Below are 24109 nucleotides of genomic sequence, written 5' to 3'. Positions count from 1 at the left end.
GGTCAATCTCCAGCACAATTTTTGTCATTACCTCTGTATAATTAGAATGTATTACTACAAAAGCAAAGCAAAACTTCAAACCACATTCATTAATATTGTAGCCCTTCAAAGTTTTATGTACTTTAGTGCAGATTGTGTTTACCAGTAATGAAGCTGAAAAATAAATTCTTACTTCACATTATTGTCATGTTAACAAAATCAAGGCATTCAACAAATTTTAACAAAACTCCTTATTTGTCAATGGTAAGACAAATGAATTTTTGTTAGAACTATCCTCCTAAATGCATCAAGCTATGTTAGCCTTCTCAGCTACAGATTCAATCAACATTTCCAAGCAAGCATTTTATTTTACTATTTATATGCAGTTTTTTTTTCAGTGTTGGCAATTTAAAGTGAAACTTTATTGAAGCTCACAAAATACTACTTTACATATGAAATCCTGAACATCTGCTTTCATCAATTTTTAATAATAATAGTTTTTAAAATAATGAATTTGATTTTAGACATATTTATGTCATATGTATACATGCCAGCATAGCCTCAAATAATCCACTATGGTTAGCACTTTTCCATCAATTACAACTAAAACTTGATCTCAATCATATTAAGAGATAATGCTTCTCAAAAAAAAAAAAAAAATCGAGTGCAAACTCCTTTGGTTTATATCTCTAAAATAATTTCTACTGTCACACTGACATCATTTAGTTCATTACTACTGTCACATTCAGAAAACATGTTATATTTTTTTGGTCCAAAAAAGACCAGTAAAGCTTGCTTTGTTATCAGGAAGTTAGAATTAAAAATAATGTTTTATTTCTAAGATGTAGATAATACTTATAAAAGCAGAAACTTTAAAAACTGAAAATAATTTTTACTTATTTTTATTATTATATTTTTTAATTATATGTAGACCAAAATATAAATCTGATTAATAGCATGATTTTAAAAATAATAAATGCTTACATTTTCTTCAATTTTTATACGTTTCTGAGTTATAAATGGCTAACATAAAAATGTTGTAGATGGTGAAGATAGTGTTGCTGAGCATGACTAGCACACAACTCACCATGGCACTTGAATCAGTCTGTTCTGTACATCCCCAGTCCTTTTTATTTTAAGATAGAATCTTACTAAGTTACTTAGGCTAGCCTCAAACTTTCAATCAGCCTTCTTAGTTACTGGGATTGCAGGTGTGCTCCATTGTGCCTGGCTGCAGTTAAGGTTTCTAAATGCTCATTCTAGTGTTCTTAACTGGTCAAAGATAGGTAAGAGATAGTTCAAGGGCCACAATCTGATAGCACTACTATAGAAAATGTTTAAACTTAAGACTTAAAGGAGGACTAAGAATGCACAAATATCTGAAGCAAAGAGTATGTAGCCCATTTAAAATACAAAAAAGTCCAATATGACAAAAGCATGAAATGTAATCATAAAAGGTCAGGTAAGAGGCTAGAAAAGTAAGCCGAAAACCTGAAAGTTATTTTATATAATAATTTAAAATAATGGTCTCGAAATTTGTTAATTACGTACCCATGTCAATATATATTTACTTGTATGTTGTTTTATAGGATTTATAATATAATCATATAAAATTTATAAATATCTGTATCACGAAAAATAGAACACAAAGGGATGAAAAACTAAAATTAAACTTTTAATTGTTTATGGTACAAACACTTGTTCTCATAAAAAGTGACTACATACTGTCATCATTTCTGTTTTCCCTGAAGTTATGTGATGCTGGACATCAAACCCAGGGCCTCGTGCATGCTAGAGGCCTCAATCATTCCACTATTGAGCCACATCCCCAATCTTATCTTCATCATTTCTGAAAGTCTTATTTTAACATTTTGTGATAGTGATTCAAAGAGCTATCAGTTTGCATATCTGACTCTTACTGGCTATCACATTAAAAAGACATGGATTACAAATATGACTGAATTAAAAGTTTCACTTAAAATCTCAAAATCAGCATATAGTCTTTTTAATTTATGAGAAGAGATTTGAGTTTGTGTATCTTTTTTTTTTTTTTTTTTTTTTGAGGTGCTGGGGATTGAACCCAGGGTCTTGTACATGTGAGGCAAGCACTCTACCAACTGAATTATATCCCCAGCCTGATTTTGTGTATCTTGCCAGCTGAATGACCAACATCTTTGCAGTTACATACTTGGTTTAACTTAACCATTTGAGAGTAATAACTAGATAATACATATGTCCATTAAACAGACATTCAAATTACAGTATCATGTAACATGCAGAAAGGGAACAAAGAATACTTCTTTAGGTTACCTTCAGTATTAAGTAGCCATCTAACATATGAAAGAAGGGATGACTACTAGTAAACAGTACAAATTATTAAATATAAATGTATTACTGTTTTTCAGGGGAAAAATGGTAAATACAAATAGACTTCCTAATAATTACCTCCTGCACCCTAGCAGATTATCTTGTGCACAACTCTACTGACTACTGGTTTAGGTTTCATATAAAAGTTATGGGAAGTCATTAAAACAGGGAAAGTTACAGAATCATTTTTACAAAATGAACAGGAAATAAGCTAGAAGTAGAGAGACCAGTTTGAAGGCTACTGTGATGATGTCCTAGTGTGAAAATGATAATAAGGTAAGAAATGATGATGTTCTAGTATGAATTGTGGCAATGAGCAATTCAGTAAATAAACTCAACAAGCCTTGGTGAATGACTGAATACAGTAGGGTAATTTTACAAAGTGTCATAAACAATGACACCGTTTCTGACTTTGGCAAGAGTAAACGTGGATACACTACTAAAATTCATTATGGTTCACAAATTTATTTTTGAACACGCTGAGTTTAGTATACTTCTCATATATCTAAAAGTAGATTGTTCTGTTTTGTTTTGCAGTACTGGTGATTGGACCCAGGGACACTTTACCACTAAGCTACATCCTCAGTTCTTTTTATATTTTATTTTGAGATAAAGTCTCACTAAGTTGCTGAGGCTGACCTCAAACTTGTGACACTCCCATCTCAGTTTCCCAAGCAGCAGGATTACAGATGTGCACCACCATGCCCAGCTTTCTAAAAGCCAATGATTAATATTTGTTGGTTATACAGTATGAAGCTAATGATAGGGAGTCATCAGAACATGTATAGGTAGTAACTGAAGTTATTGGAATAAATGAAATTTCTAGTACAGATATAATGAACAAAAAGAAATAGAGAGTTGAATAATGCTAACACATAAAGAATAGATATAGGAAAGGCAAAGAACTACAAAGACTGAGAAATACCAGCAAAATGACAGGAAGAAAAATCAAGAGTAAGATACCAATGAAGCCAAGCTGTGTTTAGCAACATTTTAAAGGATCCTTTGTTCACTTAAAAAAATATGCCCAATACTCACCTCCTCCATAGAGAAAAACCAGGACAACAAATGAATGACCATACTTTAAGAACAGTGACTGAGGGAGAACAATGAAACTCAAGGGAGTGGCAAAAACACTGTAAGGCATGGAGACCTGGGAAGACAGCACAGAGACAAGAACAAAGCACAAAGAGAGGAACAAAGCTTACAGCAAGAAGGACCCCTGCCCCCACCCCAGTCAGATATAACTCCACATTGCCAGGAAGGTAAACAGAACAGCCCCACAGGACCCTCTATCATCACACGACCTACAGGTGTTCCACAGTCCTCACTAGCTCTGAAGTCAGTTTGGAGAACTGCTTCAGTTGTGACTGCATCCAGAGATGCTCCAGAGATGAAATTCAAGTTGAGTCCCTCCTCCAACTTGCAGAGTCCAAAGTGCTAACAGCATAAGCCATCTGACAACCGAGACACCAAAACAGTTCATTCTGCCCTAGGGATAAGTAGCCACTGCATCTTGCCATCCCTGAAGTCCCAGAAGTGATCTACCATACTTGCATAAAAGAATGAAACTTCATGAACCCAGCTAAAACCAGCTATGCAATTGTGACTCCAGCACACTAGTCCGTATGGAACCCTGCCCTTCAGGATATAGGTGACCCAGGTCCCAACCAGGGGAACTGACAATCTCAAGCATGAGGGCCTGAAGATCCACCTTTTCCACACCCTCCTTACCCTTAGTGTCTCAGCTTCAGATGCAGCCACTAACACTCCTCTATGGGGCCCAAGGACATGCCTCACCACTATTATAGCTCACCTCATGGGGCCTGAGAACAAGCTCTTCCATGACCTATAGCCCCAGCATTATGGGTACCACTGCCAAAGGTGCTGGCACCCTAAGTACATGCTGATAATGAACATGGTCCTTTGCAGCCAGCTGCCTCAGCATTGTGGCTACTGCCACCACCATTAATGCTTACCTCTTGAGAGTCTGAGGAACCCCATCCTTACAGTCTGAATCCCTAGCTGTGCAGCTAACACTACCACCACCATCAACACTTGCCTCCTCAGGGCCTAGGGTCACACTTCTGGCAGCTCATGTTCAACTGCACGTTGCACTACTGCCTCCACAGACACTTGCAATCTTGACTGCTGAGGCATTTATAGACACTGATGATGACAACTACAGCTGAACAAATCACACAGACGTTATACACTCAGAACCAAAGCCAAAGCCCAAGACCCTACCCAACAAACACCCTTCAGTCTATGTAAAACTAAAGTATTTCCTTGCAAAAGCTAGTACATAGGGCTGGGGATGTAGCTCAGTGGTAGAGTGTTTGTCTAGCATGTGTGAGGCACTTGGTTCAATCCTTGGCACCACATAAAAAAAATAAAATAAAGATCCTTTGACAACTAAAAAATATTTTTAAAAAAGCTAGTACATAAAATTAAAAGAAGCAACTGTTAGAACAGATGTATAGATATCTACAAAGGGACATAAGCATAAAAAAACTAGGAGGGGCTGGAGCTCAGTGGCAGAGTGCATACCTAGCATGTGTGGGAACTGGTTCAATCCTCAGCACCACATAAAAAAATAAATTAATAAACAAAAATATTGTGTGTCCCTTTGTAGCAAAAAAAAAAAAAAAAAAAAAACTTTTTTTAAAAAAAGCAAGGAAACATGATTTCTCCAGAGAAACAGTAATTCTCTAAAAACAGATTCCAACAGTCTATTAAATACCTGAAAAGGAATTCAAAATACGGATCCTAAGGAAATTCAGCAAGATACAAGAGAATACAGATAAACAGTTCAACAAAATGAAGAAAACAATTCATAATCTGGATAAGAAATTCAACAAAGAAATCAATCACACACACAAAAAAAGAGCCAAACAGAAATCCTGTTGTTGAAGAATTCAATCAGTGAAATAAAAAATACAAATGAGAAATTCAACAACAGATTAGACCAAGGTGAAAAAAGAACTTTAGAACCTGAAGATAGGCCATCCCTAACAGTAATGGAAGACATGGAAGAAGGGAAGAAGGAAGGAAAGCTGGAAAGAAGGAAGCCAAAGAAACTTATGGGACAACACTAAGGCAAACAAATATTCTCATTACTGGAGTTCCAAAGGAGAAGGAAAAAGGCATTAAAAATCCATTTAACAGGGACTGGGGTTGTGGCTCAGTGGTAAGCACTTGCCTAGCATGTGTAAGGCACTGGGTTTGATGCTTAGCACCACATTAAAAAAAATTCAATAAAGGTATAAAAAAATCTATTAACAAAATAATAGCCGAAAACTTCCCAATTCTTGAAAATGACATCCAGATCCAGAAAGCTAAAAGAATGTTAAGTAGACTCAACCAAAATAGATACCCTGTAAAAGACATACTAGAATCAAATTGTCAAGTCAAAGACAAAGAGAATTCTAAAAACAGCAATAAAAAAAGCATCAAGTCCCACATAAAGGAAAACTCATTAGACTAACAGATTTCTTGCAAACTAGAAGAGAATGGGCTGATATATTCAAAGTCCTGAAAAAAAAAAAAGAAACAAAATAAAAACCTGCCAACCAAAATACTATACCCAGCGCAGTTATCCTTCAGAAATGAAGAAGTAAAGACTTACCTATAAAAGCAAAAAAGATGATAGAGTAGAGGTCACTTGAGACTAAGAGGGGACGCAGGAGTGAGGTCTTAGATATCGAACACCAAAACAGCAGGAATCAGCTATAGTGTTCTATACCACAGTAGGGTAATTATAGTCTACAGCAATTTATGATGCATTTAAAAATAACTATAATCAAAAGATTCCCAAAATATAGAAATGATAAATGAGATGGAAGTGTTAATTACCTTACTTGATCATTATGCATTGTATACTGAATTTACTAGACCCTGTAAGTATGTATAAATATGTCAATTAAAAAGTAAAACACTATTTTTTAAAAAGTTTAATCTATCAACAATTTTAAAAAATCTCTTTTCATAGTATGCTTGTTAATACACAAATGGTACCATTATGCAAGTTTAAAAGTAAGAAATAATTATTACTGAAAATAAAATCAGTGTTTTGTATCCCCAGTACATATTAGGTTTGAAAGGAATACTGTCATAATTATGAAGAACTGTGTTACTTGATTTTACTGCCAAATTTAGCTGCTTATCCTAAAAACAGAGCATTTTTAACCTATTTTGTAGGCCAGATATGCACAATGGAAAATACTTACAATAAAAGATTGTTTCATTAACTCCAAAAAGTTTGTAATGTTCTACTTAGGAATGTTAACACAAATCTCTAACTAATAAGATCCAAAAGGAATCCTCCATTTGCTCTTAGCTACAAAGATATTAACCATAATGTTCAGAAAAGGGAAAAGAATATACAGTATCATCAGAGATAAATATCACCCTTTATTGGAAGTTTTTCCCCTTCTGGGAATTTTCTCATCTTTTGTGGAAAGATGAGAGGGTGTCATAGAAATAGCACTGTTATTCTAAAACTATCATGAGAATGAGATTGGCAGCATTAAGAGATTATAGCTAGAGGAATTTTCCACTAATATAGACATTTTAAAGCTTAATGATTATAAGACTCATGGGTAAAAATCTACTTTTAGATTGGATATTAAATATCCAGAAGTATTTGGATATATCACAAAATACCTATAACCCATAAGTACATGATTGGTTTCTGTATTTTTAGTGTCTTTCACTAACCTGTGCTCTCCTACCACTACTCCCACACCTCAAAACAGCCCTATGCTCTTTATAGGTTTCTCTCCTTTCTTCCTTAAAATACGAACATTCCAACAACTAACAATCAAAATCAACTCTTAGACTCTCTATTAAAATGTTGATATATATTCACTTAAAAATAAAAATTAATATTTCAGCAATCCCATCAACCCAGAGATAACTACTATTAACATTTTACAACATTTAAGTTTTCCTTCTGGATCACAGACCCCTTAACAATATGATGAAAAAAAAAACAGCTTTTTTTTTCCTCAGAAAAATAAGCAATATATCTTTTTACACACAATTTTAACAGCTCATGACATCAACAGATCTCAGATTAAGAATACTTGATAAATTTTGTTTTATTGTAGTCTTATGCTCTATCGGTCCTTCCCCATTTAACATAAATTGGTAATAATTTTCCTAGGTTTCATTTTTTTTCCTATAGCATCTTTTTTTATAGATCTTTATTTTATTTACTCATTTTGATTTTATGTAGTAATGAGGATCAAACCAAATGCCTCATATGTGCCAGGCAGGAGCTCTACCACTGAGCCACAACTCTAGTCCATCTATAGCATCTTGGTTTTTTGGTGCTGGGGATTGAACTCAGGAGGCACTCGACCATTAGGCCAGGCCACATCTCCAGCCCTATTTTGTATTTTTATTTAGAGACAGGTTCTCACTGAGTTGCTTAGTGCCTTGCTGTTGTTGAGGTTGGCTTTGAGCTCATGATTCTCCTGTCTCAGCCTCCTGAGCCACTGGGATTACAGGTGTGTGCCACCATGCCCGACTCCATCTATAGTATCTTAATGGCTACATTGTATTGTTTACATGAATGTAATAGCTTATAACCTATGTCACTGTTAAAAATATAAGTTGTTCCAGCTGCGAATGGTGGTGTATGCCTATAATCCCAGTGATTTGGGAGACTAAGGCAGGAGGATCTCAATTTTGAGGCCAGTCCAGGCCACTGTAGTGAGACCCTCTCTCAAAATAAAAATTAAAAAGGGCTACGGGTGTAGCTCAGTGGTAAAGCGCCCCTGGGTTTAGTCCTCAGTATACCCCCCCAGTTATAGGATATCATTATACATCCTTATTTCTGGTTTCTAAAAGTAAATACAGTAAATTTACATTATTATATAAAGAATATAGAATATATAGCTATTAAATATAATATATTCACTATATTTAATTTTTTTTCATTAAATACACCTGAGTATTCAAATATTACCACTTGAGAACTAGACAAAACATATCCAGAAAACATTTTTTTTCAAATGTAGTTCACAATATTCAGTAAGAACAGCTAAAACTGTATACTCCTCATCTTAACATGAGTCTCCCAAACAACTAGCACTGATTCTGAATGAATCAATAATGATATATAATGTTTATTATGTTTTTCCTTTTTTTTCGGGGGGTGGGGTGCTTCAACAAAACAATATAAAAAATTTCTGTGTTATAAGAATAAAAGATTACACAAAAATTGTACATGAACTTTTATATCAAATTATACAATGTATATAATATTTTGTTATATCAACCATCAACTAATAAATGGCTAAATTAAATGTGGTATATTCACACATGGTGATATGATATGATATACATCCTAAAAACATACTAACTGAAAAAAGACAGACATAAAAGGCCACCTATTATGTGTTTATATTTATATGAAATCTCTCCTATATACAGAAAACAAATAACTGACTGCTAGGAGATATGGGAAGAGAAAAGTGGAGATTGAGTACTTAATGGGTAGGACCTTCCTTTTAGGAAGGGAAACAAACCCTGGAACCAGGCAGTAGTGATACCTCTATAAAACTGGGAATATAGGGCTGGGGGTGTGGCTCAAGTGGTAGCTCGCTCGCCTGGCATGTGCAAGGCATGGAGTTCGATCCTCAGCACCACATAAAAATAAAAATAAAGAGATTGTGTCCACCTAAAACTAAAAAATAAATATTTTTAAAAACTGGGAATATACTAAAAATTGGTAAATTATACACCTTAAAAGGGCGATTTTTTTATGGTACTTAAATTACATTTTAATGAGACTTTTTAAAAATTAATAAAATGACAACAGTATTTTTCAGCTTTAGTGGTTAATTTACCAAGAAATAAAACACATAAAATGCATTTAATAAAATTATGGGAAGGGGATGGTACAGCTCCTACTAAGCTATGCAAGGGCTGAGTTAAATCCCTAACACAAAAAAGAAAGTAAAATTATGCCAAACATTAGTGCATAGTTTCTCTTTCATAATTATATAGATACTTCAGAACTTCTAAAACCTCAAGATTATAATTAAGAACAAAAGTTATCTTAACAAAGAGAGCTGGGTAGACTGGGAAATCCAGGATCATATATGCAGTAGTCACTGGGGGAAATTTTTTTTTCAAGCTTATATTAAACAAAAAATTCTAGCTATTGGAACCTTCCAAACACTTAAAGAGACTAAATAAGCTATATCAAACTTCCACAATGCCCCATTCTTACCCATACTAGGCAAACTGATACTACCATGAGGTAAAGAAATATATGTTGACAAAATCTGCCAATTAATATGTTTAATTTCACACAAATCATTAAACTTCACTGTGCCTCAGTTTCCTTCTTTGTAAAATGGTGATAATATAAGCACTTTCCTCATAATACTATTGGGGAATGGATGTATGTAAAAAGGAACAGTAACTGGTAAATAGTAAATATTATAAAAAATCTTAGCTAAGAATATTTACAACAGATAAATTCACAAATCCACCAGGGAAAAATTCAGTCCATAAACTGCACCAATATGCCAATTCACTTTAAAGTACCACTTTGTGGTTTTCATGTTCTTTTGAAAAATTCATTAGCCAAAAGAGCTACAGATATTGGAGGCCTGGAAACATTTGGCAAAATATACAATATATGTAATACAGACACATTTGATACTTGTTAGTCTGGATTTCTCACTTTTTAAAGAATTTGACAGGTTTTTCTAGTTTGATCATTGGCCAACAAATCAAGGATATTTCTTGCTATTGCATGGTTCTCGAAACACATGTGTAATCAAATAAGAACTACTGGTTTTAAAACAATGGTATAAGAAAGTTCCATTTAGAAAAAAAAGTTAACATAGTTATATTGCAACATTTTAAATCTTGCATAAATTTTTTTTCTAAATAAATAATTCATTTTCCAAAATTAAAAAGGTTCTAATCAATTTCCTATGAAACAAATTTAGAATCAAATGCGAACTGAAAAGCTCTTGACAAGAATTGATTCCATTTTAAAATATAGCAGAACTAGTTTGAATGTTTAACAGACTCAGTGCTTAAAACAGACAAAAAAAAGTACATGCTTGACATTTTTGAGACAGGAATTAAATACTTAATTAGTAATTTGTAAGCATATATTTAAAGATGGGTGCAGTGCCTGTTAATTCCAGAAGCTCAGGAGGCTGAGGCAGGAGGATTACAAGTTTCAGACCAGCCTCAGTAACTCTGTCAGACCCTGTCTCAAAATAAAAAACAAAAAACGGATGGGGATGTGGCTCAGTGGTTAAATGTCCCTGGGTTCAATCTCCAATCCCCAGTGCCAAAAAAAATGCATGCTCACACACACATATATGCACATAAAACTAGTTCTGTGGTTACTTGACTCCTCTAAAGGCTTCTGAGTTATTTCCACCTGTTAGTGTGTGTACTTACATACATTTACACAATGTATGCTATTTTTTTCTATCATATGATATCAAAGTTTTATCTTTCAACCCATTCTTTAGTTTTACCATCTCCATCTGTCAACAGATACCCTTATTAAGAAACATGCATATTCTAGTCATTGCTCAACTTGCTGATAGGTTGATAAAAGAAATGAATTATTGATATAAGGTATAACACATTCCAATCAAATTTAAGAATGGATAATTTCAGATACTAGATTTTGATACTAATTTCAGATATAAAATCAGATTCTAGATTTGTGGGTTTTTTCCTTTTTTCTTATGATACTGAGATTGAATCCAGTTAGCACTCTACCACAGAGCTACACACCCAGTCTTTTGATTATTTTACTGGTCTACTTGTAAGCCATTTTAAAGTTATTATTTGCAAAGTTCATTGGACCCATGAAAATTCAGGGGGAAGGCAGTTTTCAAAAACTACAAGATACAACAGAATCATGGTAAGAAATCAAACTCCTGCCTATAATGTAATTTCTTTCTAAGAGCACAATGTTAAAGTTTCTTACTTTTCAAAGAGCTGACTTGAACAGTTCTACTTGGTTAGGTAGAGTTCTACTTGATGTCAGACAGACATCACACTCATTATACAATATAAGTTAAAACATAAGGATTCTTACCTTTTATATCTGCCTGAAACAGTTCTAGATGTTTCCTGTAAAGTAAAAGTAATGACAAATCAGTTTGGACGGTGTGTGTGTGTGTGTGTGTGTGTGTGTGCGCGCATGCATGATTATAAAAACAGTTGAAAAACTAAAAAAAAAGTTGAGAATATCAAATTTTGAAAGAAGCAATTTACAATGATTTTATTTTTTAAAAATTCACACCATTGGTTAAACAAAAAAAAAAACTATATCTGATTTTTCAGTCCAAACCAATCACTCTTATAATTAAAAAGCTTAAGTACTTAAAAAGCTCAGAAAATGGTTGGGGTACATAGGACATCATTAGTCAATTTAAATTCTTTTAGAAGGGCTGGGGATGTGGCTCAAGCGGTAGCTCGCTCGGCTGGCATGCGTGCGCCCTGGGTTCGATCCTCAGCACCACATACAAAGATGTTGTGTCCGCTGAAAACTAAAAAAAAATAAATATTAAAATTCTCTCTCTCTCTCTCTCTCTCAAAAAAAAAATCTTTTAGAAGTCAATGGACACTTAAAAGTCAACCATTATAATCTTCATATATTTCCCTTTGACTTTATTTTTTTAAATATATATCTTTTAATTGTTGATGGATGAACCTTTATTTATTTATTCATTCATTCATTTATCCATTTATTTATTATTTGTCTGCTTGTTTGTTCATTTATTTAAAAGTGAATCCAGTGCCTCACACATGCTAGGCAAGTGCTCTACCACTGAGCTACAACCATAAACCTCCCTTTAACTTTTTTATGCCTTGTTTTTTAAATAAAAAGCCAAGTTACCACATATAAACAATGATCATTATTTTTAGACTATATACAACTAAAAAATGAAAAGTGAGAAAATATACTTGATTGTGATGACAGAAAAAGAAGGAAGGAAGGAAGGAAGGAAGGAAGGAAGGAAGGAAGGAAGGAAGGAAGGGAGGGAGGGAGGGAGGGAGGGAGGGAGGGAGGGTAAGAAAGAGAAGGCAGGCAGGCAGGCAGAGGGAGGGAGGAAGGGAAAAAGGAGACTGCTGAAAGTTAACATTAACCACTAGGATGGAAAAATTACCTTGCAACTAACCAGGCAAGTAGTGATTTTTATAGCCAAGGCTCTCCAAATATTTTTACAGTTTAATTTTAATAAGACAGGTTAAAATTAAATGAGTCTTTAAAAAACTGATCAATAACCTTTAAAAAATGTTTATCATTAAGTCTCCAGGAAAGACTCTATAATTAATTTCTAACCTAGTTGAAATCAAAGAATAAGCTCCCTTTATGAAATGACCAAGTTCCAGAGCTAGACAGTAAATACTGACTGCATAACACAATAAAAGATAGCCATTTGGAAAATTAGTACAGCAAACCAGATGGTTAAAAGGAAGAATTAAGCAAAGTTCCAACCAGACAGGCAACCTGGTAGACATAAAACTGTGTATTTAAACTTCTATCAGTCTTGGTCTCCTCATTATATATGGAATAACAATGATGCCAATTGGTTGTTGTAGGGATTAAATGACATGAGTAAAACAATTAACACAACACCTTTTCAACAGGCTTAATTTAAATTTGATTACAATTTTTTTTTTTAAAGAGAGAGTGAGAGAGGAAGAGAGAGAGAGAATTTTTAATATTTATTTTTTAGTTTTCGGCGGACACAACATCTTTGTTGGTATGTGGTGCTGAGGATCGAACCCGGGCCGCACGCATGCCAGGCGAGCGCGCTACCGCTTGAGCCACCTCCCCAGCCCTTGATTACAATTTTTTAAAAGCTAACTGGGATATGGAAAAAAATATTTATTTTTTAAATATAAAAATTAAAAAAAAATTTTTAGTTGTAAATGGACCTTTATTTTATGTATTTATATGCAGTGCTGAGGACAGAACCCAGGGCCTCACATGCTAGGCAAGCACTCCACCACTGAGCGACAACCCCAGCCACTCTATATAAAATTTTAATAAATCTGTTTTAATCATTCCAAGTCAATAAATTCCCATTAGAACAGCCTAAATCACTTAAATATAACTTTATCTCAATTTTTCATTTATATATCTTCTTTTCTAAGTAAAATATAAGCTTCTGAAAGATAGGGATACCCCCTTGATTCACCTTTCTCTCTTTAAACCCAATAAATATATATGGACAGCTTAGGGAAATAACTTCCTTTGTAATCCACAGTTGGGAAAGCACCACTTGGGAAATTAAATGTATGAAGTAATCAGGCGATAGTATCCTGGACTGTTAGTGTGGGGAGGGGGCTCCTTATCCCATGAACAGAATTACTTCTAGGGAAGTCATGCTCTGACAGTTGATACAAAGACATTTTACATATTACTGGGAATCAGCTGGTCTTATTACAAAGTCAGCCACAAAAATCTAGAAAAGTAAACTTTAAAGGATTTATTACCTGCCTATGATTAAAACAGATTCCCTAAACCATGCCTCCTAACAATAAGGAGACAGAATCTGACTCTTCTTTATGTAACAAACAAATCCCCTACTTATAAAAATATGGTCTCTCCAGCAAATAACGGCAAAAAAAAAATATATATATATATATATATATGACATATATAGATAGGTCTGTATCTAGATAGATAGATCGATCAATAGATCTAGCTTTAAAATTATTTTTGAAAGCTTAATAGCTAGATTAAAGTGTTTATCACTGGCTGCTTAGATAAAGCAGAAGTATTATACTCATATGTATCCACTCAAAGTTCATATTACTTAATGTGGACAATGATTTCATATGGAACTTTTCCTCCTAAAATTTCTCAAACAGTATTTCAATTAATATTTTATATGTTTTTTTTAAAAAATCATCATCCTATATGAACTAAAACAAACATACCTTAGTGTTCATAATAAATATACATGAGAAAAAATGTTGATAATGCCAACCTCTCTAAAATAAAGTACTGAAACATCACATCTCTCATTCCACCTAATCTGAAATGTTTTAGTACATGCCACATTTATGTTTGATTGTGTAAGCTACCTCTTATTGAAATGGAGTAAGCAGAATTGCTAAAAGAAAGCAATCACATACTAGATTTATGGATTTGTAGGTTACTAGTTTACCAATTGAAATGTTAAGAACAAATACTATTTCTGAAGCTTGAGATAGGTATTTTCCATAAATATTAATACAGATGGAAAGCAGAATTTTAATGCAGAAAAGGAAATGTAGGACATTTTCAGCAACATTAACCTGTAACAGCATAATAAATTTTACACTTTGACAAGTTTATAAAATAAAGACAATAATAAACTCCAGCTAAGAATACTAACAAATAGTCATGTAATAACATCAGATTTCTACATTTATTTACAAAATTTAATATTTTCGAAGCCACTAGTCACTTAAAACACATCTCCTAAGTTTTCTTCTTTTTTAATAAGTTAATCTTATTTATTTTTTTAATGTGGTGCTGAGGATGGAACCCAGTACCTCACACATGCTAGGCAAGTGCTCTAACACTGCACCACAATCCCAACCCCCATCTACTAAGTTTAGCACAATATTTTCTATATGACTAACTTGTTGCAGCTAATAAAATGAGAACTCTGATATGCCTGATCATTATCATTCTATGTCCAAATCATGTAAACAATTAGAATTTAAGCTATACATATTTCTAAATAAATAGTACTTCAATAGTTAAGAAATCCTGATGCAGACAGGTAACACTTAGGCTTATTCTTCATTAGTAAAGTTGAATTATTATCAGACTACACAGCTTGAAGCTAAATGTTATTTTGCAGTGATTCTAAAAGTGAAATTATAAACCTTAGCGATGGATGTTCACGAAATTGGTCAGACTACATTGTATTAGCATTATTAGAGATTAGAAGTGGTGGCAGCTTGTTTCTTACATGCATAAGAAATTGACACCTATAAAAGGATTTTTAAAGTGATCTCTGTACCTTGCCAAAGACGAGAAAACTGGACATAAAATGAATTAGAAATGTTAGATAGAATAAACAAAATCAACCATATAGTACAGCAAGAGTACTTTAAAATTTTAAAGAGAAAAATGTTAAACATTCCTTCACGTTGTAATAAAATTCTACACAAATATAAATTCCACCTTAGATTTGTTAATTAGAAATTTCTGTGGCCACAAAAGATTCTAAACAAAGGAACTTAACTATATGATTACTAAGAACATCCTTAATAATTATCATAATTATTTAAGTTAACAATTTCATTCTAAATGTAGAAAAAAATTGAGAAATTCAACTATCACTAAAACTGCTTATAGGAAGTACAACTGGTAAGACTGATATTGGTTTTAAAAGTTTTAGCAACTATGTAATTAGATATTCTAAAAACCCCAAAGTCTATTATACAACTGATTTCAAATATCCTTTTCCTTGAATAATCTTCCTTGCAATGAGACAGTTGACATTACTAAAGAAAAGGGAAACAACTATGTAGAGCCGAGAAAATGTTGGCAAAACACAGTGTTTTGTGTGAGTTTAATTAAACATTCTGCCTCATTTAAGCTTAGAATGGTCAATAAGGAAATCCCGTGAACATAGTCTTTACAGATAAGAACTTGTAACATATAAACAAATTGGAAGGCATTTTTGAAATAAGATCAGACAAATACAAGTCCAGTGGAATATAGCAAAACAACACTGAGGTTTTTCAAGTAAACTAATTAGCAACAAAGCCAGAACCCTCAGTAAAACTTTGGTATTACCATATTAACTGGCTCTCAGTGCTAACTTAAAATATCTACATTGGTTATATAATTTAGTCAGATACATTGCTGAAGATGGCTGCAAATTCCTATAATGCATAAAAAATTAACTAAAGAATTAAAAAAGAACTTTATTAAGAAAGATTTTTAAAGGGGGAACCCTCATACTTTGCCATCCTTTCCTGAATAAGTCAACCCCAAAGCCATTAGATGGGGTAGAACAAGGAAGGGAAGAAACTTCATGATTCAGACCAGTGTACCAAGAGACTAGTATTCTACACAAAGAAGAGCTGCTTGGCATAGAAAGTAAAGAGTTCAAGCAAAATGAGGAGATCACTATATAACAGAAAGACTAGTCTGGCCCAAGAAACCAGAACCTAAGCAAAATGAGAATAGTGTCTACAAAGCAGGGACAGAAGTTCTAAGGTAAGGTTAGAAAGGGAGTCCCATGAAGGATCAGCTAGAGCTCAAGCAGGGTATGAAGTTAATTTGTTCTGAAAATAAACAGAATAAAGTGTTGTTAGAATGTTAGTTTTAGAAGAGTAAAGAATATGGAACCTCAGAGAGCTCTGGGTATTCTGTACCAGAGCTCAGGAAAGATGAAGAGTATGTCCACATGGAGAAGTCAAAACCTAACCAGGGGCTGGGGTTGTAGCTCAGTGGCAGAGCACTTGCCTAACATGTGGGAGGCACTGGGTATGATTCTCAGCACCACAAAAAAATAAAATAAATAAAATAAAGGCCCATCAACAAAAATAAATAAATAAAAAACAAATTTTTTAAAAACCTAATCAGGTTGAGGACCAGTCCCCATGGAGGATCAATCCAGCATAAAGGTGCAAAGTCTGAGCATAATTGAAGAGAAATCCTGGGGAAGAGCAGCTGGTCAAAACAGCAGGATAAGGAGGCACCCTGTAGCCTGGCATGAGATGCCTAAGCCTGAAAAGAGTGAGAAGAGTGTCCAGCAAGAGCCAGTGTGTAATGGCAGAACTACTTGCAGTATGGACAGCATAAGTGTGGAGGAAAGGTGACAATGGAAGATGGATTACATGTGGAGGGTTTGAACAAAAAAGAAAACATGTTAAGGATTGTGGGAAACAGGTTTCTCAATGTCACAAAGGGGAATTACAAATGCTAGAACAACCTGTAGTGGAAGTATCAGTATAAATAAGTTCAATATCTAGATGGACAGATATAGGTAGGCAGCTAGACAGGCAGGCAGAAAACAAACAGGTGTATGTGTGTGTGTGTGTGTGTATGGGTATGTATACAAACATACATTTTGTAGGTCTGTGCATAGAGGACTGGGGATAATGACACCCCAAAAACAATGGACTTAAAATATTTGAAATCTAAAGCACAGATTTGGGGACTTCAAAATATAATTTGAGAAAAAGGAACCATGGCTCTTTAGGGACACAGATGTTAAGCTGTGATAGGAAAAGTTCAAAGTGAGTCTGTAATCTTATTATGCCAGAAAACAAGAAGGTGCTCCAAGAATGATGGAGACATGGCAAAAGATACAAACATGTAAAGGAATTCCTGCTGGCCAAAGCTAGTACAATTTTAATATCGAAACAAATAATGATGATGAGCTAGGCAGAATAATACCCCTCAAAGAATCTGTAAGGTTACATGACTATTAAAGTTTCTAATCAACTGAACTTAAATAAGATTATTCTGTATTATTTAATGGGCCCAATGTAATCACTAAATTTCATTAGAAGTGAAAGGGAGAGGCAGAAAAAGACCAGTGAAAGATGTGACTGATGAACAAAGGCCACAATGATACAATGTGAGAAGGTCTCAACTCACAAGTCCCTGGCTTTGAAGAAGGAAAGGAGCCATGGACTAAAGAATACAGTTAGCCTCTAAGGTGTGTGTGTGGGGGGGGGGGGGGCGGGGGGGGATCAAGGAAACAGATTCCTCCTTTGTGTTTCCAGAAAGGAACACAAACCTGATTTTAGCCTATGAGTTCAGCCCAAAAGACCTGTGTCAGATTTCTAATTTACAGAACAAGAAGACAATAAATTTGTATTATTTTAAGACAAAAGGTTTTAAGACAATAAATTTGTGTTGTTTTAAGACAAAAGAAACTAACAGAGTAAGGCATATAATCTATAAAATAAATTAAGCAATAGTGAGTCACTATGGATACAGATAGACGGATGGATAGATATAAAGTTTGATGACTCAAAGTAATTATCCACAAAATTCTTCTTAGAAAAGGAAGAAAGAACAATCTTACAGTGAAACCTGACAAATAATCCTACAGTGAAACCTGACATAATCACATGACCAAAGTGATCATCACTATCAATGGAACAAATCAAAATCATGTACCACCTGATAAGGAGCAACAAAAAGAATAAAGCATCAATTCTATAACATTCCCAACAAAGATGTATAACCCGAATTAATCAGAAGTAAACATCAGATAACTAAAATTGCTGGATGTATCACCAAATAATTCATCTATAATCTTCACAAGTGTTAATATTTTAAAAATTAAGGAAAGATTGTGGAACTCTCAAAGATTGAAGAAAACTAAAGAGTCTGTCACAGGCAAGTACATGTAACACATGATTCTGAATTAGATCCTTCTGTTATAAACTAGGAAACAATTGGGACAATTGGTAAAATTTAAATGAGGTCTGAATATTAGATGATAATGTGTCAAATTAATTTCCTTTCCTTATTTTTTAGTGGTACAGGGGATTGAACTCAAGGGTGCTCTATATTGAGCTATTTCTTCATCTGTTTTTTGAGACAGGCCCTTGGTGAGGCAGACCTTGAACTTGAGATCCTCCTGCTTTGGCCTTCAAGACACTGGAATTATGGGCAGGTGCCACTGGACCTGGCTTAACTTTCCATTTTTAAAAGATTCATTCTAGTTACATCATAGACTATTTTTTTCTCTCTTTTCTGGAAAACACAGTTAAGTGTTAAGACTAATGGAACATGAGATTAGCAACTTAATATCAAAACAATATGAGGGGGGAAAGTTCCTTTTTAAAAATTTTTTTAAAGTTATAGATGGACACAATATCTTTATTTTGTTTATTTATTTTTTTGTGGTGCTGGGGATCAAACCCAGCGCTCTGCCACTGAGCCACAACTCCAGCCTGGGGGGAAAAGTTCTTTATGTGGTACTTGCAAGTTTTCAGTAAACTGAGACTTTTTTAGAATAAAAATTACTAATAAGATACCACTGAGTACACAAACTGATAAGCTTCAAAAGTAACTGAGATGATATGTACTATTCTTTTTAAATACTTAAAATGTTTTACATTTTTCAGCCCAGTAAGTTTCTCTCTGGAAAACTGATCAAAGAAAATAATTCAAAATGCAAAAAGGTTTAAACTATATAGATGTCAATTCTAGAATCACTTACAATAGTAAAAATGTTAAGCACTGAGGAATTCCAATAATAGGAAAGTTGTAGAAAACATTAAACACATCAAAAAAAAAGAAAATTCTATGCCACTGAAAATAATATAGAGTGTTTTGAATTAAAAAATAAAACTGCTTATGTTGCAACAACTGCAAAGAACATCTTAGAAATAACCCCAAAATTATAAATATATAGTCCTTTCACCAACAATTCCAGGGAAGGATTTTATCCTATTGATTTTATACACAAATATGCAAAATAACACATGTATAAAGTTTTTCATCACTGTATTATTTATAATAGCAAAACATAAACAACCTGAATGGTCCTCAATAGTTAGAAAAATTATAGTGTAGCTATAAAATGGAACATTCACATTTGTAAAAAAAAAAAAAAAACCCAATAATAGGGAAGTTCTTTATGTACTATTGCAGAAGTCTGTATACACAGTCTTAAGCAAAAAAGACAAGATGCAAAATAGCATGCTTAAACACTGTATGAGTAAAATGTGAAAAATGAACACATGTGGGTTGGGGGAGACAAGATGGAAGAGATAAGACAGGCTGCAGATCTCAACTCCTCAGGAAATCAGAGCAATAAGAAAACAGCTGATCAGAGGTGGGTGACTGAATGCACTGATTCACAATAACTGGAAGGTTAGAGACTTTAAGGGACCTGAAAATTTTGGTTACTGGAAGAGAAAACAGGGAAGTATTTGTTAACCATGAATAAGTATTGCACTATCAGGACAGGTCTGGGGGGAGGAATAACAAAGGGAGAAAGAAGAGGCAAAGACGGCAAGCTTACTTTCGAAACAGTGGTAGAGAAAGACTGAGTTAAGTTAGGACAGGAGTTCAAAGCTACCTTGTAAACAAGAAATGCTTCATTTTTTTCTCAATTCACTGGCAGAGAACTGTGCCAGGCAGCCATTTTGCAGAGACCACATCTAAGATTAGGAAGCAATTAAATCTCTACACCTTCATCCCACCTATAGATACTAGTTAATAATATCATAGGAAATGCCTTTGACACAGGTAGACAGTAACCTGTGCAGAACTGCTGTGACTGGAGGACTGACAAGCATCTGCAATGGGTGTACGGTGAAGTAGAGAAGGGTACCCCACACTTTCAGAGTGTGTGACAGCTATGGAGCTGTATACTAATGCAGGACTCTGCCAACCACTTTGCTGGTAAGGGTAGTGCCTAGGGAGCAATGCAAGCCTCTGTTGCCAGCCACCCCTGTGCCACCACAGTTGGCACAGTTGTGCCATGACAACACCCCCACACTCCAGCCACAGGCCACCATCCTGCACCCTGAAGCCCCCCCAGCAACTTACCCTCTCCTCCATGCCCAGCCACTACCCACAAGCATCAACAAGCTGCTACCCCACACCCCAGCTGTTGTGGAGCCCCATGCCTCTTCTGTGTGCTGCCTCACCCAAAGCATGAAAACTACAAATGGATGAGCTCACATCTGTTTTGTAACCAGGACAGCGTTCGAAATAAGTTTCTCCATTTTAAATATCTCAGAAAAAAAAAAAAAACCTGAATCTTTTCATGATTATTACTGCATTTTTAATAGTTACAATTAATTTTATGTAGTCTTTCCACTGGAATTTTTCTTGATACCACTCTTCTCAGCTCCATTCTCTCCCTTCTCTTTTCCTTCTTTATTTCCTTATTTTTTCTGTTTCTTCCCCTCCCCACACTTTTTTCCTTTCTTTTTTTCCTCTTCATCCAATTTTAGTTAGTATAGGTACATTATCACTAATGCTTAGCTTTTCATCCTATTCTGTATTACTTCACACCCACTTTTCTCTTTGGTTAACAGAATTATAGAGATCATTAGCAGTAAGGTTTTTTTTTAATATGCTAATATATGGTTTGTTCTTAAATTACCATGGTTGCTGGGCCCAGTGGCACATACCTGTAATCCCAGTGGCTCAGGAGGCTGAGGCTGGAGATCATAAGTTCATTGTCAGCCTCAGCCACTTAGTAAGGCCCTAAAGCAACTTAGTGAGATCCTGTCTCATTAAATAAAATATTAAAAAGGGCTAAGGATGTGGCTCAGTGGTTAAACACTCCTGGTTTCTATCCCTAGAACCAAAAAAAAAAAAAAAAAAAAAATACCACCGTGTTACTGGCAGTTACTCCTTCCTCTCAAAATAGTGCTGGTGGTGGATCTTAGCACTTTTATTGATCTGATATGATGTGTTGATACTAAGATATACCAAGTCCAGGGGTTATAATGAGATTCTTGCTCACCAAAAGACCTTCACACAAATGAGGAATAGGAATCCTTGACAGCTGATGCACAAATCTTAGGGTCTGAGAAAACAAACCAATAAGATACCTCCAAAAGTTTACAACCACTGAACAACAAAATCCACAAACATTAAAGTAGACAAATGCCCCGAATTTAAAAAGCTGACTGCTAAAATGATCAGTGAGTTAAAAAGATCTAAGAAAGGAACTAAGGGAGAACATATGGGATATGAAAGAGTATTTCAATATTTAAGAGTTTCTGAAGCAGAACCAATCAGAAATCTTGGAAATGAAAGGCACAATGAATCAAATAAAAACTTAGTAAAGTTTCTGCAATTGATTAAGTGGACAGAATTTCAGAAGTTGAAGACAAAGATGAAACATTCAGATAGAAGGGAAGGAAGGAGAGGAAGAGAGAAAGTGAGAAAGGAAAGGGAAAGGAAGAAAGAAACGATGATCAGAATACCTAAGAACTCTTGTACAGACAAGATCGGGCATGTTCAGAGTGGTATGGCCATAGACTCTAAAACTCTTACACAACAATAAGAGACCTAACTCAAGCCTCATAGGTACCTAGGAAGGAGCAGAGATACAAGCCACTGGTTTGGTAACATATTCAGTGAAATAAGAGCAAAAAAAATGTTCAAACTTTGAGAATGAGATGGACATTCAGATACTGGAAGCATTTAGAACCTCAAATAGACAAAACCAGAAAAGAACCTCTATACAACACATTGTAATTAAAATGCCTAATGTACAGAACAAGGATAGAATTTTAAAAGAGCCTTAACATCAAACCACAATTAGAAGCATACCAATCCGAATAACTTCTGGTTTCTCAGCTGAAGTTACAATCCAGGAGGGCTTAGCAGTGGGTAAAGCCCTGAAAGAAAATAACGGCAAACAAGATTGCTATATCCAAGCTATCCCTCAGAATCAAGAGAGAAATAAAACCCACTCAGGATAAGCATAAACTAAAGGAATTCATGACTTCTAGACCAGCATTACAAAAGATAGTTATAGAAATCCCTACAGAGAGAAGATTAAAACAACCAAGAGAACCCAGGAAACAAATTTCATTGGGAGAGTAGATAAGCTAATGAGAATAAGAATCAAAATCAAATATTGGAAAGGAATCAAATTGGCAGGAGGTAATAAATACCTCCTAAAATAACGCTGACTGTATATGGTCTCAATTCTCCAATTAAGACATAGACTGGAAGACTGAATTAAAAAACAAGACCCTACTATATGATGCCTACAATAAACATCTCAAAGACAAAGGCAGACATCCACAGGCTGAAAGCAAATGGATGGAAAATGATATTCTATGCAAATGAAATCTGAAAATAAGCAAGAATGGTTACTCTAATAAAGCTGACTTCAAGTCAAGATTAACTGAAAGAAACAAGAAGGTCACTATATACTGGTAAAAAAACACTCCAACAAGAAGATATAATGACAATAAATATTGATGCCCCAAGTGTTGGCACACCTAATTACATAAAACAAACACTAATTGACATAAAGTTTCAAATAGATCCTAGTACAATAATACTGGGTGATTTCAATATACTTCTCTCACCAATAAATAGGTCATCCAGACATAAAATCAGCAAAGAAAAAACAGGCTTAAATACAATACAGGCCAAATATTCTAAACTGACATCTACAGAATACTGCATCCAAAAATAGTTGAATATGCTTTCTTTTCAGCTGCCCTTGGAACTTTCTCCAAAATACATCATAGTTTATGCCACAAAGCAAGTCTTAGCAAACAAACAAACAAACAAAAAGTCCATATAATTCTTCCTTCCATCTTTAAATATTATAATGGAATGAAATTTAAAATTAATAGCAAGAAACCGATAGAAACTACTTAAGTACATGGAAATTGAATAGTACACTTTTGAATGATGAGTGGATCACAGAAGAAATCAAGGAAGAAATTTTAAAATTCTTACAATCTAATGAGAACAGAAAGACAACATACCAAAATCTCTAGAACACACTAAGGGCAGTTCTAAGAGGAAAGTTTATAGTTATGACCACCAAATTAACAACCTAATGATATATTTGAAGGCTTTAGAAAACCAAGAACAAGCCAATTTCAAAACCAACAGAAGGAAACAAATAAATGTCACCAGAGCTGAAGTTAATAAAAGAGAATTTTTTAAAAATACAAAGGCTCAATGAAACACAGTTCATTCTTTGAAAAGCTAAATGACACTGATAAAACACTTAGCCAAAGAAAGAAGACCACCCAAACTCATAAAATTAGAGATGAAAAAGGAGCT

At 34.3% G+C, this 24109-nt stretch overlaps 1 protein-coding gene across 1 annotated transcript in view; it reads right to left on the bottom strand.

Moving 5' to 3' along the window:
* Pawr (pro-apoptotic WT1 regulator) overlaps positions 1 to 24109 on the bottom strand; it is a 97909-nt gene that overhangs the window by 6183 nt on the left and 67617 nt on the right. Inside the window, exon 3 of the mRNA XM_026397005.2 lies at positions 11438 to 11472. Coding sequence (XP_026252790.2) covers positions 11438 to 11472 — 35 coding nt within the window. The remainder of the gene's footprint in view (positions 1 to 11437; positions 11473 to 24109) is intronic.

Source organism: Urocitellus parryii, chromosome 5, assembly GCF_045843805.1.
Source record: "Urocitellus parryii isolate mUroPar1 chromosome 5, mUroPar1.hap1, whole genome shotgun sequence".
In the NCBI taxonomy this organism is placed as follows: Eukaryota; Metazoa; Chordata; class Mammalia; order Rodentia; family Sciuridae; genus Urocitellus; species Urocitellus parryii.
This window is presented reverse-complemented; position numbering and strand designations above follow the sequence as displayed.